This window comes from Chinchilla lanigera, unplaced genomic scaffold (genome assembly GCF_000276665.1).
Source record: "Chinchilla lanigera isolate Chin_1 unplaced genomic scaffold, ChiLan1.0 scaffold00014, whole genome shotgun sequence".
NCBI lineage: Eukaryota > Metazoa > Chordata > Mammalia > Rodentia > Chinchillidae > Chinchilla > Chinchilla lanigera.
The window spans coordinates 13,766,557-13,782,885 of NW_004955415.1; the positions used below are offsets into that span (position 1 = coordinate 13,766,557).

At 45.9% G+C, this 16,329-nt stretch overlaps 2 protein-coding genes across 2 annotated transcripts; both read left to right on the forward strand.

Moving 5' to 3' along the window:
• Positions 1-3,743: 3,743 nt before the first annotated feature.
• Positions 3,744-4,701, forward strand: LOC102018282 (chromosome unknown open reading frame, human C20orf141). Its single transcript, XM_005380764.2, is given in 3 exon segments — positions 3,744-4,189; positions 4,192-4,350; positions 4,420-4,701. Coding segments are annotated over 3 exon segments (489 nt in total). The 5' UTR covers positions 3,744-4,085; the 3' UTR covers positions 4,646-4,701.
• A 430-nt stretch (positions 4,702-5,131) lies between these two features.
• Tmem239 (transmembrane protein 239) lies at positions 5,132-5,859 on the forward strand. The gene is made up of 2 exons (XM_005380765.1): positions 5,132-5,243; positions 5,373-5,859. Exon 2 carries the CDS (start codon positions 5,384-5,386, stop codon positions 5,840-5,842), a length of 459 nt encoding a protein of 152 aa, XP_005380822.1. The 5' UTR covers positions 5,132-5,243; positions 5,373-5,383; the 3' UTR covers positions 5,843-5,859.
• Positions 5,860-16,329: the final 10,470 nt, after the last annotated feature.

The window sequence follows — 16,329 nt, forward strand, 5'->3', positions numbered from 1 at the left end:
TTTTTTGTCTTTTTGAGACTGGTTCTCAAAGAAGACAAAAGAGTTCAGGTTGGCCTTGAGCTCACTTTGTAGCCCAGGCTGGTCTTGAACTCAAAATGATCCTCTTGCCTCAGTCTCCTGAGTGCTAGGATTACAGGTGTGCACCACCACACCCGGCCACATCAATGTCTTTGACAGCCTCCCTCCCCAAAGTATAGCTGAGGACCAGCAGCATTGGTATTTCCTGAGAACCTGTTAGAAATCCAGAATCTCTGCATCAGAATCTGCATTTTAACAATAATCCCAGAGGATTCAACCCCAAGAGGTTCCCATGCACTTTAAAGACTGAGAAAGGCTACATGGAGGTTTAGAGCACATCCATAAAAAATGCATGAGATTCACAACTTCCTGAGATTAATGATGCTTGATGTTTTCCCTGTAATTTTTATCTTAAGCCACATAATACTATATCCATATAACAATAAGAAATTAATCTTTCATTCATTCTGGGAGGGTTTATTCCTGATCTCTACTTAGTATAACTTATATAATTTACTTTTATAACTAAATCATCTTTCTCAAAATACAATCTAGTTTAAATCACACGTAGGTTTATAATAGAATTCTCTTCTCTGTGCCTCTGCATTCCCAAAACAATCACTTTTAATTATTTTTGCTACTTTTCCTTGTATTTATCTTTATGTTTCCATGGCTAGTTCTTGATTTTTCTATTCTGATGTTATCTGTGAATTTCGTACTATAAAATTAAGGGTTTTTTGTTTTGTTTTGTTTTTTTGTCTTTTTTGAGACAGGGTCTCACTATGCATTTCAGGCTGGCCTTGAGCTCATGTTGTAGCCCAGGCTGGTCTCAAACTTGCAACAGTCCTCCTGCCTCAGCCTCCCGAGTGCTGCGATTGCAGGCATGTGCTACCACACCTGGCTGATCCTATATTTCTGACACTAATATATTTCTAATGCTGTTCAAGGATGAGACTGGGAAACACAATTGATTCTCATAATTAGAGAGCTACAAAACTTGATGAGCCATGGTGCTCCCACAGCCATGTACAAGATAAGTGCAGCTCAGCCAGACAGTGATGTTTTACTTACTTTCAAGTCCACAGAATTATGGCCTCAAGGACACCTCTGCCCAGTCTCAGACAATGATTCTTTCTCCATGTTATAAGATAGTAACCTTATTAGTTCCTGTAAGAGTAAATTCTGCCTAGCAATTAATGACAAAGACGTGTAACCAACTATAGAATGTTACGTTATCTGTCTTTTGTACTTCCTTCTGAAAACCTATATAAATGACTACCCTACTTTAACAAAAGTCTGGTGCTTTGGACCTCAATATTTCCCCAGTCCACTAGTATAATAAAGCTGTATGTCTTCCAAAGTGCCTCTGGGGCAGTGTCTTCGTCTGGTCTGGTCCTGAACCCCACAACACTGGCAGAATCATAGAGTCTAGAGACTTGTGTCATTCAGTTCTTGTCTTGATTTTTATCTTGATTTTTGAAAAATTCCTTCTTTTTCTCTATTTTAATTTTCTAAAACTACAATTATTCAAATATTGATCCTCTAATTTTACTGACTTTTTTTTCATGGGCTTTGGATATTACTCTACTTTCTGGAAGGCTTACCTCTGTAGGAGTTGGTTCTACAATTAATAAATCCTATTGGTAATCTTTTCCTCTAATAACTGATTACAGTGCAGCTACATTTCCTTACGTGGGTGACCAAGTGGCCATTCAGGAATCAAAGACACAATCTCACTTTTTTTTTTTTTTTCTCAAATCTTTCTTTCACCACGTTGTAATGGGGCAGGGTTGTTCTAATGAATCTCATTTCTGACACTAATACTTTTGGGGGTCCCCAAGACCAGCTCCATGTTTAATAGCTCACTAGTACTCATGATTACAGTTTATTATAAAGAAACCATGACAGATTAAAAGCAGCAATGGGAACAGGGACAGAGGGCAGGGTCCAGAAAATACCCGGCACAAGCTTCCAGTCATCATCTGGAAATGGAGTCATATGGATGGTGCCTAATTCTCTCTGCATGATGTGTGGCAACAGGCACAGAGCACTGCCAACAAGGTAAGTTCGTTGGATTCTTGATGTCTTAGCTACTTTCTTCATTGTTGAGACACTACATATGACACGGAAAATTAAAGGAGGAAAGGGTTTTTTTTTTGTACCGGGAATCAAACTCAGGACCTTGCACTTGCCAGGCAGGTGCCTGTGCCACTGAGCTATATCACCAGCTTGGAAAGGTTTATTTTGACTCACATTTCAATCTATAGTTAGCTGGCTCCAAGACAGGAGGACAGCATGGCAGAGGGGCATGGCGGGTAGAAAGTAGTGAGCAGAAAGGTGAACTGGGGATGAAGATAAACCCTTCCAGGCTACTCCCCCGGTAACCTAACTCTTTGACCAGACCCCACCTCCTAACAGCAAGTTAGCTACAAATCCGCATAATCCAGTCACCTTCTAAAAGCCCCGTCTCTGAGCATATGGGGTTCTTGGGGGACATCCAGATATAAACCATAACACGTGGTATCCAGTATTTTTATTGGGGGTCAATCATGTAGGTGTAAATTTTTGTGTGTAAGTATAACTAACCACCCATGTGTCAACCTCCCCTAATTATCTGATCTCTTACAATATGTAGTCACCTCATCTTGGCGGAATCATCAGGACATGACCCTCAGTTCTGTATGTCCAGGACAGAATTTTGTGGATGATTCTAATCTTGCTTAGGCTCAGGGGACTGGCACTATTAAACCTTAATACTAATTTGCTCATTTACAAAGACATTAGAATTTAGAGGGAAAAACACAAACGAGGATCCTTTGTTATACCCTATCCCTTTTAGATAAATCTATACCAAAAGTCCAGTGGCTAGATAAGCAACAAGAGCCAGAAGAAGAGCTGGCCATCTGTGAGTGGTCCCAAGGGCAGGTGGCCTTGGCTCTATGATCTTTCAAACCCATCACCACCAAAGATATCAAGGCCACCAGGTCTGAGTCTTTGGCCAGAGCCTGCTGGACGCAGCCTGATTCTTATTCTACCTCCTCTTCTTATAGGGAATTTATGACTGCTGTCTCTCCTGTCCCACCTCACTCAGTTTTCCTTCCAAGTATGATGTGGGGACAAAGATTTCTACCTTGCCTCTCAAGTCACTACACCACGATGTGCTGGAATCTCTGCAGCTGCCACCCATTTACAGATTGTCAGTGGAGACAGGCTCTTTCCCAAGCAACCAATTCCTTCATTACTTGTCCATTTTCATTCATTTCATTCTCAGAGAGTAATCTTAACCTCCAATTTGGGGCTTGCTATGTTGGTCGTAGCCCTCTCGGGCTTATAGCATTTGTCCCATTTCTGAAACCCCAGCACCCAGAACACCTCCCACAAACTGTGATGCTTAGATCACTTCAACAGCCCCTCTTGCCTCATCTCCGTTTGGCAGGCCTTGTGGGAGCCCAGCTCCAGAAAGCCTTAGCTGTACCTTGGCAGAGCCCACCTCTACATCCAGGGCTGCCGCCTGAAACCACCTCCTCCAAGAGTCCACAGGCATCACCCCACTTTGAGAGAATGATGGGGACAGAAGAGTTGAATGACTCATGAACACATGGGTCTGGCAACCCACAGAAGAAGAAAGCGGTCACTGTTCCTTGGACAGCAGCCTGTAGTGATGTCTTTAAAATGCCTTCCTGACAGCCCAGAGTCCCGTGGGAGAATCCTAGGGCAGAGAGTTAGCAAAAGCTTTTTGTTCTCAGATATCACTAATTTGCTGACTGGGCTCTACATAGACCCCAGTACCTATATAGCCAGACCAGCTGTAGCCCCCTAACTACCCCAGGGCCCTCCCTGGCAAGAGGTCACAATGCCCCAAGCTGTCTAGTCCCAGAATAGCTGATCAAAGGGGGAGGAAGGGAAAAGGGCTTGGGGGGGGGTGGGTATGTGCGAAGGGAGAAATTCCCCAAGATCCCAATTCCCACCCTCTGAGGTCATCCTCTGGTGTCTGCCAGGGCCCCATCCTCCCCACCCTGTCCCTCTTCCATGACTAAGGTGACCTGCCATCCCCTCCACATCCGTCCATGACCTGGCTCTGTTTACCCAGACTGAAAGCCCTTATAGATCCAGTCCTCCTCCCTTCCCAGGGCCTAGTACTGTGGAGAGATCAGGTAGGTCAGTGCACCCATGACTATCCCCCTGGCACTCAAGCCAGGCTCAGCTCCTGGACAGCATCCTAAGGCTCAGGGCACTTAGGCTGACAACCAGAGAAGTCTTTACCACGGCCGGACCAGCCCTGCTGCTGCTGCTGTTGCTGATCAGCTTCTTCGCCTTTGACCTGCTCCATAGGTAAGTGGGCAGCAGCCTGGCAGGTAGGCAGTTCCACCAGCCCAGCTGCCACCCTCTCTCTCTCTGTAGGCCTGCAGGTCCTAGGCTGCCGCCACACAGACTTCTCACAAGGGGCCAGAGTCAGGGGGCCGGCGAGGGTCCAAGACAGCAGGCGGCTACCCTCTTCCCAAGAGGACACCCCAGTCTCCAGGACACACTGCTCCTGCTGCTTCTGGGCCTGGGGCTGCTCTTGGGAGTCCATAGCATGCCCCTGGCCCTGCTGGGCCTGGCTTTCTGCCTGCATCCTTGGGCCTGAGGACCTTCCCAAAACATCAAATGCTCCCTCCCCCAATACACTGGCCACCCTACTTCTTCAGGCCTCTTTTCCTCCATCTTGGGCTGGGCAGGCTTGAACCTCAGGGGGTCTCTGGCTCCATAAGCTGGGTAGTAAAAAATCTGGGTCTGAAGCTTGGAGCAATAAAAGAAGGCACCACATGAGGTAGAGAGTCCAAGGCAAGATGTGGCAGCCATCCCAGAGGCTGCATGTTGCAGGCAGCCATTCTGGTTCTGGAAAAGGAGAATTTGGAGAGAAAGACTTGTAAGAGTAGGGTGGGGGTGGTATCAGTATCAAAGAGCAGACAGGGATGGGAGAGGGGCACTTCCCACAAGAAAGCATGAGAAGCATCTGTGGGCCTCCTCAGGCTCCCCTGCCAACCTATAGGGTCCGTGGAGAGGGGCTCAGGAACCTCAGAGGAGCAGTAGCTTCTCTTTCCACAGGACCCCACCCCAGTCCGGGTCACAATGGAGCTCCTCTGGGGAGGGAGGGGGTGAGTAAGAGTGGCAGCTCAGATCCAGTTGCCAGGCAGTCCTGGATACAGCAGGAAAAAACATGACTTAGGCAGCTCCACCCAGAGGTAAGTCCTGGACCCCAGTTCAAAGCCCCACCTCGCCCAGCCTGGTGCCCTCCAGACCCCATACCTTCACCTGCCCTGAGGTCCCAGGCATTTCCGGGGCTGCTCCTGCAGCTGCGGCCCTGTCCGCAGGTGCACCACCCATGATGCAGCAGCCGAGAGTGGAGACGGATGCCAGCGGGGCTGGCGAGGGGCCACAGCGGGCAGTTCCCTGGTCAGCCTGGCTCACCCGGCAGGACTGGATGCGCTGGTGTGCTCGCCATGTGCCCCAGAGCTGGGCCCAGTGGTGGGCCACAACCAGCTGGAGGCAGCCACTGCAGCGGGTGCTATGGAGCCTGGAGGGGATTCTCTACCTGCTGCTAGCCCTGATGCTGTGCCACGCGCTCTTCACCACTGGCTCCCACCTGCTGAGCTCCCTGTGGCCCGTGGTGGCCGCGGCGTGGCGCCATCTGCTTCCAGCCGTCCTGCTGCTGGTGCTCAGCGCCCTGCCTGCCCTACTCTTCACTGCCTCCTTCCTGCTGCTCTTCTCCACACTGCTGAGCCTAGTGGGCCTCCTCACCTCCATGAATCACCCAGGCTATGCTCAGGACTTGAACGAATAGAAGCAACCCCATCCTGCTGCCTGTGTCTGTTGAGCCCTGGACCAGGGCCTGAGCCCTAGGGAGAGGGAGGGCAGTGGGACCCCATCTCAAGATGAGGCCTGTGTGGTGTCACTGAAGCCAGCAGGTACATTTCTGGCCTTGTCTTGGGAACCTTCCTCAAGCTGATGCTGCAGGTACCTGGTATAAGGGGTCAGGTTTGAGGGGACTGGACAGATGGCTAAGTCAGGAGCAGAGCTTGGCCAAGTCACTGAGAGCACCTATACGGATGTGGGGACACCCACTGGGGTTCCCTTGGGAGCTGGCAGTGTCTTTTTGTGACAGCCACCTTCAAACTCCCAGCACTCCTGGACTAGTTCCTCCTCCTATCAATCCTCTTTCCACTCTCAGGAGGACCACAGGCTCTGGAAAGTGACAGAAACCTAGCCGGGGGAGCACTGATCAAAAACCTGGAAACCACACCTCACTTACGTCCTGACCTTTCTACTCAGACATCTCTCTTCCCTAGATGTCTTACCTCCTGCCTCAGTCCACAGCCCCAAGCTGGGAAACAGAACAACCAAGGTAGCGAGTTTCACTTTGGGAGGGGGGTGCTCAAAGCCTTGCCCATGCACAGTATGCTCCAACATTTTTTTTTTTTTTGGTCTTTTTGAGACAGGATCTCGCAAGGCAGTTCAGACTGGCCTTGAGCTCACTGTGTAGCCCAGGCTGGTCTCGAACTCACAATGATCCTCCTGCCTTATCCTCCTGAGTGCTGGGATTACAGGTGTACACCACCACGCCCAGCAGTATGCTCCAACATTAAGCTATACCCTCAGCCCCTACCTACTCAGTCCCCATGTCTTTTATGGAAAACATACAAGCCCCATTTCAGCCACCTACACAATGTATGGCCTTGGCCAATTCATTCTTTTAAACTACAGTGGTAAGTTGGTCCCTACATTGTCACAGGGTCACTGGGAATCAAAGGCAATATCTATTTGCAGAATGCTTTGTAAAGGCCAAAAAGACTGTTAAGATGTTGATCTGAACTCTAAGAATATTCTCTAGGCTCAAAGGTCTTTTGACCCAGAAAGCCAATAAAAGAACAGGAAGTTTCCCAGAAACAGAATGTTGGCCCTAAAACAGTAAGCAGAGGATGGATGCCGTGGACAATATGTAAAAGGCCTTGTGTTGTGAAATCTCAAAATGTGCACATGGTGAACTCTTTTGATTGTGAAATCCTTGGGGTTGAGGCTTGGTGCCAGGAGATGCTTGCACAGCTGTGTGAGTAGAAAAAGCATAGCTCAGGGATTTCCAAAACCATCCCAGCAAGCTGTTCAGAGCCCAGAAGGGCTTTGGAAGGTAACATCCTTTGACACTCCAGATTCTGCCCATTTGCACATCTTTTTGAGACAGGGTTTCATTGTACAATTAAGACTGGTCTTGAGCTCACTTTGTAGCCCAAACTCACAGCGATCCTCCTGCCTCAGTCCTGGGATTACAGGCAAGCACCGCCATACCTGGCTCCCATTTGCACATCTGATTAACCCTCCAAACGAAACATTAAGTGATTACCAAGTAAAATGTATAACAGACAATTTACCCACAGCTAGGGTCCACCCTCCTGTCCCCTATCCATTCCTGTCCCTACCTGACCCTCCCCAACTCCTGCCTGGTCCTGACCCCACTTGGTATCTAACCCCCAAAATTCTCACTTCGGAAGCTCCAGACCCAAGGCCCCTTTCTCCCACCACCTAAATACTCAGGCCCTACAGACCAAGTCCTAGAACCATGGTTCATTTTTGCCAAAACCCATTTGCTATAGTTTTATAATCCTGCATGTCACTGGTTGGATGCCTTCAGCTTCAGTGCCTGACACTTAAGGATCAGTCCTTCCTTCCTGTCTCTTTGTATTCTCCCTCCAATACATCCTTGGAAGACAAGATAGGACATGGAGGTGGCATAGCTTTATGGTTACATGGTGTACTTGCTGGTGCTCAGTCTGTCACTTTCTAGCTCCCTGGTCTTAGTGGAAAATTCTTCCTCATTTTCCTCATGAGCAAGACAAAGACAAGGACACCTGTCTGACTCCTGTGGGGCTCCTGACATGCAGGTGAAGTACCTAGACTGACTCCTAGCTCCACAAATTATATACACTATAACTACCCCATTTTAGAGACCAGAAGTCAGACTTAGTATAGCCACTCACCAGTGGCAAGGCCAGGCTATCTGGATCCCAGTCCCCCTAACAGGCTACTAAAGGGAAAGGTCATAGGGGCTGGAGGAAAGACAACAACCTAAATAAAGACTATGGCTTCCCTTAGTCTCAAAATTCCTATCAGAAATTAGACCCAGAGCTAGGGAGGTCAGGAGTCAAACCTGTACAGATGTCTTACGCACTGAGGCTTATGTGGTGGATGGAGACCAGGACACCTGGCCTGGATCCTTCACTGACTTGACCATGCATGGCTAACCAGTATCATCACTCTGGAGACTTGGGGTCATTCCAGTCAAGGGAGACAGGAAGTTTGGGCCTAAACCATATATACTAGGGGACAGGATACGGGTAGGAGCAAGAAGAGGGCCTCTTTCCCATATGTAAATATCTACTTTGGTCCCTCCTGCTGCTCCTGTGTAGGGTAGGGGATAGTACAGCCATATTGGAAGGCAGAGGTCTGTGTGGGCCTTCCTCCTCAAAATGTAGTCCTAGAAACAGCAGTATAGACATCCTCAGGGACCTGTTTAAAAATGCTGTCTTGGGCCTGGGGATTTAGCTCAGCAGCACAGGGCCTGCCTGGCAAGCAAGAGGTCAGGAGTTCAATTCCTGGTACTGGAAAAAGGAATAAAAAAAAAAAAGCAGTCTCCTCCAGATGTGGTGGCACAGGCCTGTATTCCCAGCACTTGAAAGGCTAAGCCAGGAGGCCTACAAGTCTAAGATCAGCCTGAGCTACACACTGAATTCCAGGCCAGCCTGAGTTACACAGAAAAACCCTGCCTCAAAACCAAAAAACAAACAAGAACAACAACAACAAGAACAAGAACAAGAGCAGAGTATGAAGTCCCACCCAGACCTGCTGCGTCAGAATCACAGACTGTATTTTATCAAGGTTCCCTGGGTGATACGTGTGCACACTAATGCTTGAGAAGCATCGCACGGGGCCTGTTCATGGATATGCCTGGTGGGGGCAGGCAGATGAGAAGGGTGAAACATGGCGGGTAAAGGCCACGGAGAGGGGCAGCAGTTAAAAGAACAGAAGTTACATAGATCAGTCTTAAAAATTTTAGCACACACACAAAAAAAAAGATTAGCATGGAGTGAATAGAAACAGAATGAGAAATAATACAATACTCTGCACAAATTTAAAATGCATACCATGCAAGCAAGATTTAAAAAACAAAAAAAAAAATTGTTTTTTGAAGAACACAGAAAAACAAGCCGAATGGCCTGGACAGCTAAGGGGTAAGCAAATAGGAGTGGAGATAAAAGAGAATAAAGCAAGAGACCTTGCAGAGGAAGAAAAAAGTGCTATCAACGTAATTCCTGAAATTCTTTTTAATGTAGACAAAATTATCCACTCAGAGTTAAAACGTTTAAACACGCCTGCTGGGGAAAACAGACCCGCTGGAATGAAGGAGTTCTAAGCCCTTCCGGTGTGGGCCAAGATGCGAGAGCTGTCCCACGGGCCTGTGTGACTGGGGCCTGGGGTAGACGGTTTTTGCCTTACCGGATGGTGTTGGAGGGAGAGGCTGGGGTATAGCAACCCATTTGGCCCAGCAGAAAAATAATCTGGTGAGGCAGGCATAAGAAGCTCAGTTCCTTAGTTCAGAGGAGGTGTCCGCCAGGAGGGGCCTCACAACTAAGTAGAGGGGTTCCCAGCAGCTCACATCCACCATGGAAATACTGAGGAGGAGCCAGGGAGGAGGTGGGGGCTCCCAGTTAGTAGTACTTCCTTCCACAAGAATGCCCAGCCAGGGAAGAGCGGTTCCGGGAGCAGGTCTGCTGCTGGGGCCACCTCTTGAGACGAGCATCGGTGGCCACCTGGGGCACGGAGAGGGGTCCCAGAAAAAGGCAGTGCAGGGCCGCAGACCTTCCAACAGCTGACTGAGGGAAGCCGAGAGGGGGCGCTCTCGAGTGAAAATGAGGGAGGCTGCGTCCGAGGAGGGGAGAAGCGGGGTGAGAGTGGGCGAGAGGCTCCTGCGACCGAGAGGTCAGGAGTCCCAGGGACGTCTAGGACAGAGAGAGGGACACGGACACCAGCACAGGTGTGCGGAGAGAGGAAGGCCGCCGTGCCAGCAGCCGCCAGGGTGGAGGGTCTCTGCATGGCGCCGGACACCTGAGCCGGCTGGAAGGAGCCCAAGTCAGTCCAGAGTCGGAGGGCCACCGCCATCCACAGAGGGAAGGTGCTAGCGGCCCTGAGGCATCGACGTCCCGGAACCGTGGCACGCAGGCGTGACCCATGGTGAAAGGCACGCCCCCTGAGAGGTCTCTGGCTTGGCTGGAGGGAGGAAGGAGGGGCCCGGTCCCCTAGCTTGGACGCCAACACTCAGGGCGAGGGGCAGGACCTGGGACGAGGGACCAAGGAGAGGCATCTCGGGTCCACAGTCATCACCGATGCCAGTTTCGTTGCCTCCTCTCCCCTTCCCTCAAATCTCCAGCTTGGGTCCCTATGCCAGAGACCCAGAAGCTTTGAAGACAGAGCTCAAGAGCATCCTGAGAAGCAACTGGCCACAGTGTAGTCGTGCTACCTGCGTCTCCTGACCCAGCTCTGGAATATTCTCTCATTCCTTCCGGGGTAAACGGACTTTGGATGCATTTCAGTCAAGACCTGGGTGCAACTAGTTTTGGACAAGGTTTTGTTTTGTTTTTCTGCTGAGCAAACATTTCCATTTCAGAACTAACCCTTGCTTCCTTTATACTGATTTCTCATCTTGAAAATATTTTCTATTTTAAAAGAATTTAAACCAGGAGTGAGGCAGGCATGGTGGTGCACACCTGTAATACCAGCACTCAGGAAGCTGAGACAGGAGGATCCTTGCTAGTTCAAGGCCGGCCTGGGCTAAATAGTGAGTTCAAGGCCAGCCTGAACTACATAGTGACACCTGTCCCAAAAAGCCAAAATTAATTAGAGAATTTAGCCAGATGCCTGTAAACCCAGCAGTCTGGAGGCTGAGGCAGGAGGACTACCATGAGTTTGAGGCCAGCCTGGGCTACATAAGCAAGTTCAAGGCCAGCCTGCACTACATAGAGAGACCCTGCCCCCTCCAAAAAAAAAAGAAAGCATTTAGCGAGGTGTGGTGGCACACGTGCAATCCCAGCACTCTGGGTGGCTGAGGTAGGAAGATCACAAGATTCAGTCCTGCCTCCTGGACAACATAGTGTACCTTATCTCAAAATAAAAATAGGGGCTGGGGATTTAGCTCAGCGGCACAGCGCCTGCCTGGCAAGCGCAAGGTCCTGAGTTTGATTCCCGGTACCAGAAAAACAAACAAACAAAAAATAAATAAAAGGAGTGAGGATATAGTTCAGTGTGAAGGCATCAGGTTCAATCCCCAGCACCACTAAAATAAATAAAATAATTTGAGGTCTGGGAATGTAGCTCAATGGTAGAGCAGTTGTCTAGCATGTATGATGATACCGAGTTCAACCCCCAGTACTAAAACTAGTAATACTTGATTTAACATGTTTTCACCATCATTTCTGGTCTATGCTTTTGTTCTGTTTTTTGTTTGTTTGTTTGTTTCTTTGAGACAGGGTCTTGCTATGTAGTTCAGGCTGACCTTGAGCTCACTATGTAGCCCAGGATAACCTTGAACTCAACAGTGATCCTCCTGCCTCAGTGTACCAAGTACAGAGATTACAAGCATGTGCCAGCATGCCCACTTTGGCCTGTGTCTTCAAAATGTCTAATACTAAAAACAAAAGGAAATTCATCCATGTTTGTGCCAATATTTCCCTTTACTAGCTGAGTAGTATTCCACTATATGTATACTAACATTTATTTATATAGTAGGTATATACTTAACTTTTAGAGAAACTGCCAAATGCATTTCCAAAGTGGTTGCACCACTGGACCTTCACTCTCACAGTTCTGCATCCTGACCAACACTTGCTATGGTTAGTCTTTTTTAATCCAACATTCCAACAGGTGGTACTTGTCTCTCATTGTGGTTTTAATTTTCATTTCTTTAAAGGCTAAAGGTGTTGGACATCTTCTCATATTTGCAATCTATATATCCTCTTGCACCCTTTTAACTTGTTTTGAGTGTTCTTTATTCCAGATTAAATCTTTTGTTATAGGTATGGTGTGAAAATACTTTCTCCCAGTCTATAGCTTTTCTCTTTCTCTTAAGAGTCTCTTGAAGCACAGAAGTGTTTAATTTTAATGAAGTGCCACTTTTTTGTGTGATAGTGGGGATTGAACTCAGGGCCTCCACATTGAGCCACATTCTCAGCCCTTTATTTTTAAATTTTGAGACAGGCTGTTGCCCAGGCTGGGCTCAAACTTTCAATCCTCTTGCCTCAGCCTCTCAAAATGAGATGTGTGCCATCATACCCGACTAAATTTTTCGTTTATGGATTGTGTTTTTGGTGGCAGTATCTAGGCTATCTTTGCATACCCCAAGGCCGCAACTCTTTTCTTCTGTTTCCTTCTAGGTTTAGATCTATTTTGAGTTAATTCTTGTATATGGTTTAAGCTATGAACTGAAATTTATTTCTTCATATGAATTTAGTGTTTCCAGCACTGGTTTTGATGAATGTTCTTTACTTCATGGCCCTGCACCTTCACTGAAGCTCATCTGTCCATGTACATGCAGTTCTGTTTCTAGAATCTGCTCCACTGCTGTATTTATCTTTAGGCCTGTGCCACGTTCTCTGACTGTAGCTTTATGACAAGCCTTGAAGTTGGCTATTTTAAATCCAGCAACTTAGGCCACTCTGCCACACTACCTGCATGAAATTGGCTATTCTAGATCCTCTGTTTCCATATGAGCTTTAGAATCAGCTTGTTAATGTCTGGAAAACTGTTGGGATTTTTACTGTGATTATATTCAATGTATAGGTCAATATGGAGAAAAATGACATCTTACATGTGTAGCCATATCTAACCCTTAGACAAAGACTATTCACATATTTAGGTCTTTAATTTTCTCAGCAATATTTTGTAGTTATCAGTGTACAGATTTTTCAAATGTTTTGTCACATTTACCCCTTAATGCTTATTGCTGTTATTGTAAATGGGATTGTTTTCATTTTGTTTCTCATTGTTCACAACTATGATAGAGAAATTTGTATACTGATCCTGTATCATAATCACGACCATGTACATGTTAACAACTGTTAAATTCACTTATAATTCTTGTACGTTTTAGAGATTCCATTAGATTTTCTACAGTCCTGTTGTCTGCCAATAAAAAGTTTTTCTTCTAGTTCCTCAATGTGTATTTTATTTTTGTGTCTGTCCTACAGTTGCTGGGACTTCCAGTATATCGCTGAATAGAATTGGTGAGTGAATATACTAGCCTTATTCCCAATCTTAGGGCCAAGTATTTGGCTTTTTATTTTTTTTTTAATTTTTTAAAACTATGTAGCACAGGCTGACTTCAAATTCACAGCAATCCTCCTGCCTCAGCCTCCTGAGTGCTGCGATTTTTTTTTTTTTTTTTTTTTTTTGGTTTTTTTCTCTGGTACCGGGAACCGAACTCACGACCTTGCGCTTGCCAGGCAGGCACTTTTGCCGCTGAGCTAAATCCCCAGCCCCTGAGTGCTGCGATTATAAGCATGTGCCACCATGTTGGGCCTAAGTTTTTGGTTTTCTAACCATTCAGTATAATGTTCCTGGAACAGCTAGGCTTTTCTTCATGGATGCCTTCTTTCAAAGTAAGACTATTTCCTTCTATTTCTTTTTGTTTTTGAGACAGAGTCTCACTATGCAGTTCAGGCTGGCCTTGAATTCACTTTCTAGCCTAGGCTGGCCTTGAACATGCAGTGATCCTCCTGCCTTGGCCTCCCAAGTGCTGGGATTACAGGTGTATGCCACCACGCCCAGCACATTCTTGTTTTTTGTTTTTTGTTTTTTTAAGAGGCTGTGTAGTTTAAAAGTGATAAAAGATGGTATTTCCTTTTCTTCCCAGAAAGTATCCATGCAAAACTGAAAATGAGAAACAGAAATGCAAATCCTATGTCTGATGGAACAGTAGAGAAAGCAGAAACTCCACAAACAAATTACAGGGACAGACTGAAAAGAAGTAGTGTCAGCCAAGTGTAAATTCGTAACTACTTTGGAGATCACTGATCAGCATCTACTAGAGTTATGTACATAATTTACAACCCAGCAATTCTACTTCAACAGAAATGAGTGCATCTGTCCACCAAAAGACTTGAACAGAACTATTCATAGATGATTTATTCATGACAGACAAAATCTGAAAATATCCCAAATGTCCACCCACAGGAGGAGGGAGAAATTTTTGTCTTTCATCCAATGGAATATCATGCACTGATAAAAAGTAACTACTGACAGATGCAACAACAGATAAATCTGGAGACATAAATGTGATGCAGGAGGGTATTCTGTATGATTTCACTCAGACTTCATACATAGGACAATCTATGGTGATATCAGAATAGTGGTTCATTTCAGGGGAAGTGCTCATTACGAAAGGGCTTAATGGAACCTTCTGGAATGATGGAAAAGCTCTGCATCTTGACCTGGGTGGCAGACACACACATGTAAAAGTTGGTTGAGCCACACACTCGATTTGTGCATTTTAACTCTATATAAAATGTCTATGTCAATTTAACAGGGAATTAGGATGCTTTTTTTCTCAGGGATACAGGACTAGTTTAATATGTAAACATAAAAGGGTTTGTAACTCACCATATAAACATAATGAAGCAGAACAACCACACGGTGCTCATAATAAATGCAGAAAAACAACTTCATCCTTCAACATTCATTCCTGCTCAAAACTGTTAGTAACCTAAGTATGGAAAAAATTTTTCTTAACTGATTGAAGGTTTACTGCCAAAAACCTACAGTAACCTACACAATTTGTAATGGTAGGAACTTAACATCAATTTGTTTTACATCAGGAGCCAGTCACAGGTGACTAAGAATAGCAATTCCATAAGCGATTGTCTGGGAATCCCAAGGTACACAGTAAAAGGATTATAAAGGAAGAGGCCCTATCCTGATAACACTTCTTTTCCTTAAGACAGTCTTGTTATTTAGTCCAGGCTGGCCTTGAACTTCTTATGTAGCCCAGGCTGGTCTCAAGCTTACAACCCTCCTGCCTCGGCCTCCAGAGTGCTGAGATTACAGGTATGTGCCACCACAACCAGCACTCTGACAAGCTGAGGCAGGAGGATCATAAATTTGAGGGCTGGGTGATGTTGCAACTTAGCAAGAACCAGTCTCTAAAAAAATTTTTTAAAAAGCTGGAGATATAGCTTAGTGCGATGGCCCCAGGTTTAACCCCGCCATACTAGAGAAAAAAACAAAAAAACACAAAAATTAATAAACACCACTATCAATGGTTCCACTTATATAAAATGCTAGAAAATGAAAATGGATCTATACTAACAGAAGCAGTATTTTTTTTATTTTTTAAGCAGCTCAGTATGAATGATTGCTTAGGGACACAAGCAGGATATCAGGAAGTTGTGGGAAGGGGCCAGTAGAAGGAGAAATTCCCTTACCGCATTTGTGACGGTTGCACACTTCAAATATAGTTAACTTTAATAAGGTTTAAAAAATAGGTTCATTTCCTTGCAATGAGAAAGTTTCACTATTACATGTCTAGACATACCTCAACACCCAACTGAACAATTTATGCAAGAAACTGGACCCAGCACTTGGGAGGCTGAGGCAGGAGGATCACTGCAAGTTCAAGACCAGCCTGCACTACAAATGGTTCAAGGCCAGCCTGAACTGCATAGTGAGACTCTGCCTCAAAAAGATTTAAAAAAAAAAAAGTAACTGGATAATGTAATAGAAGGAAAAATTATCTATTTTTTGTTAGGAAATTTCCAAGTTTGGATCAATTTTTTTTTTCTCGTTATTTTGCTTGATATTTTGGATCAAATGTTTTGCAAACTCCCAGCAATCCTCCTGCCTCAGCCTCTGGAGTGCTGGGACTACAGGCATGTGCCACCATGTCCAGCTAGTTTTACTTAAGATTTTTTCCCTTTAGAAAATAGCCAGACAGGCTAGGCATGGTGGTGCATGCCTGTAATTCCAGCACTTGGGAGGCTGAGGCAGGAGGATCACTGTGAGTTCAAGACCAGCCTGAGCTACAAAGTGAGTTCAAGGCCAGTTTGAGCTATACAGTGAGACCCTGTCTCAAAAAGAAAAAGAAAGAAAGAAAGAAAGAAAGAAAGAAAGAAAGAAAGAAAGAAAGAAAGAAAGAAAGAAAGGAGGGAGGGAATGAGGGAGGGAGGGAAGAAAGAAAGAAAGAAAGAAAGAAAGAAAGAAAGAAAGAAAGAAAGAAAGAAAGAAAGAAAGAAA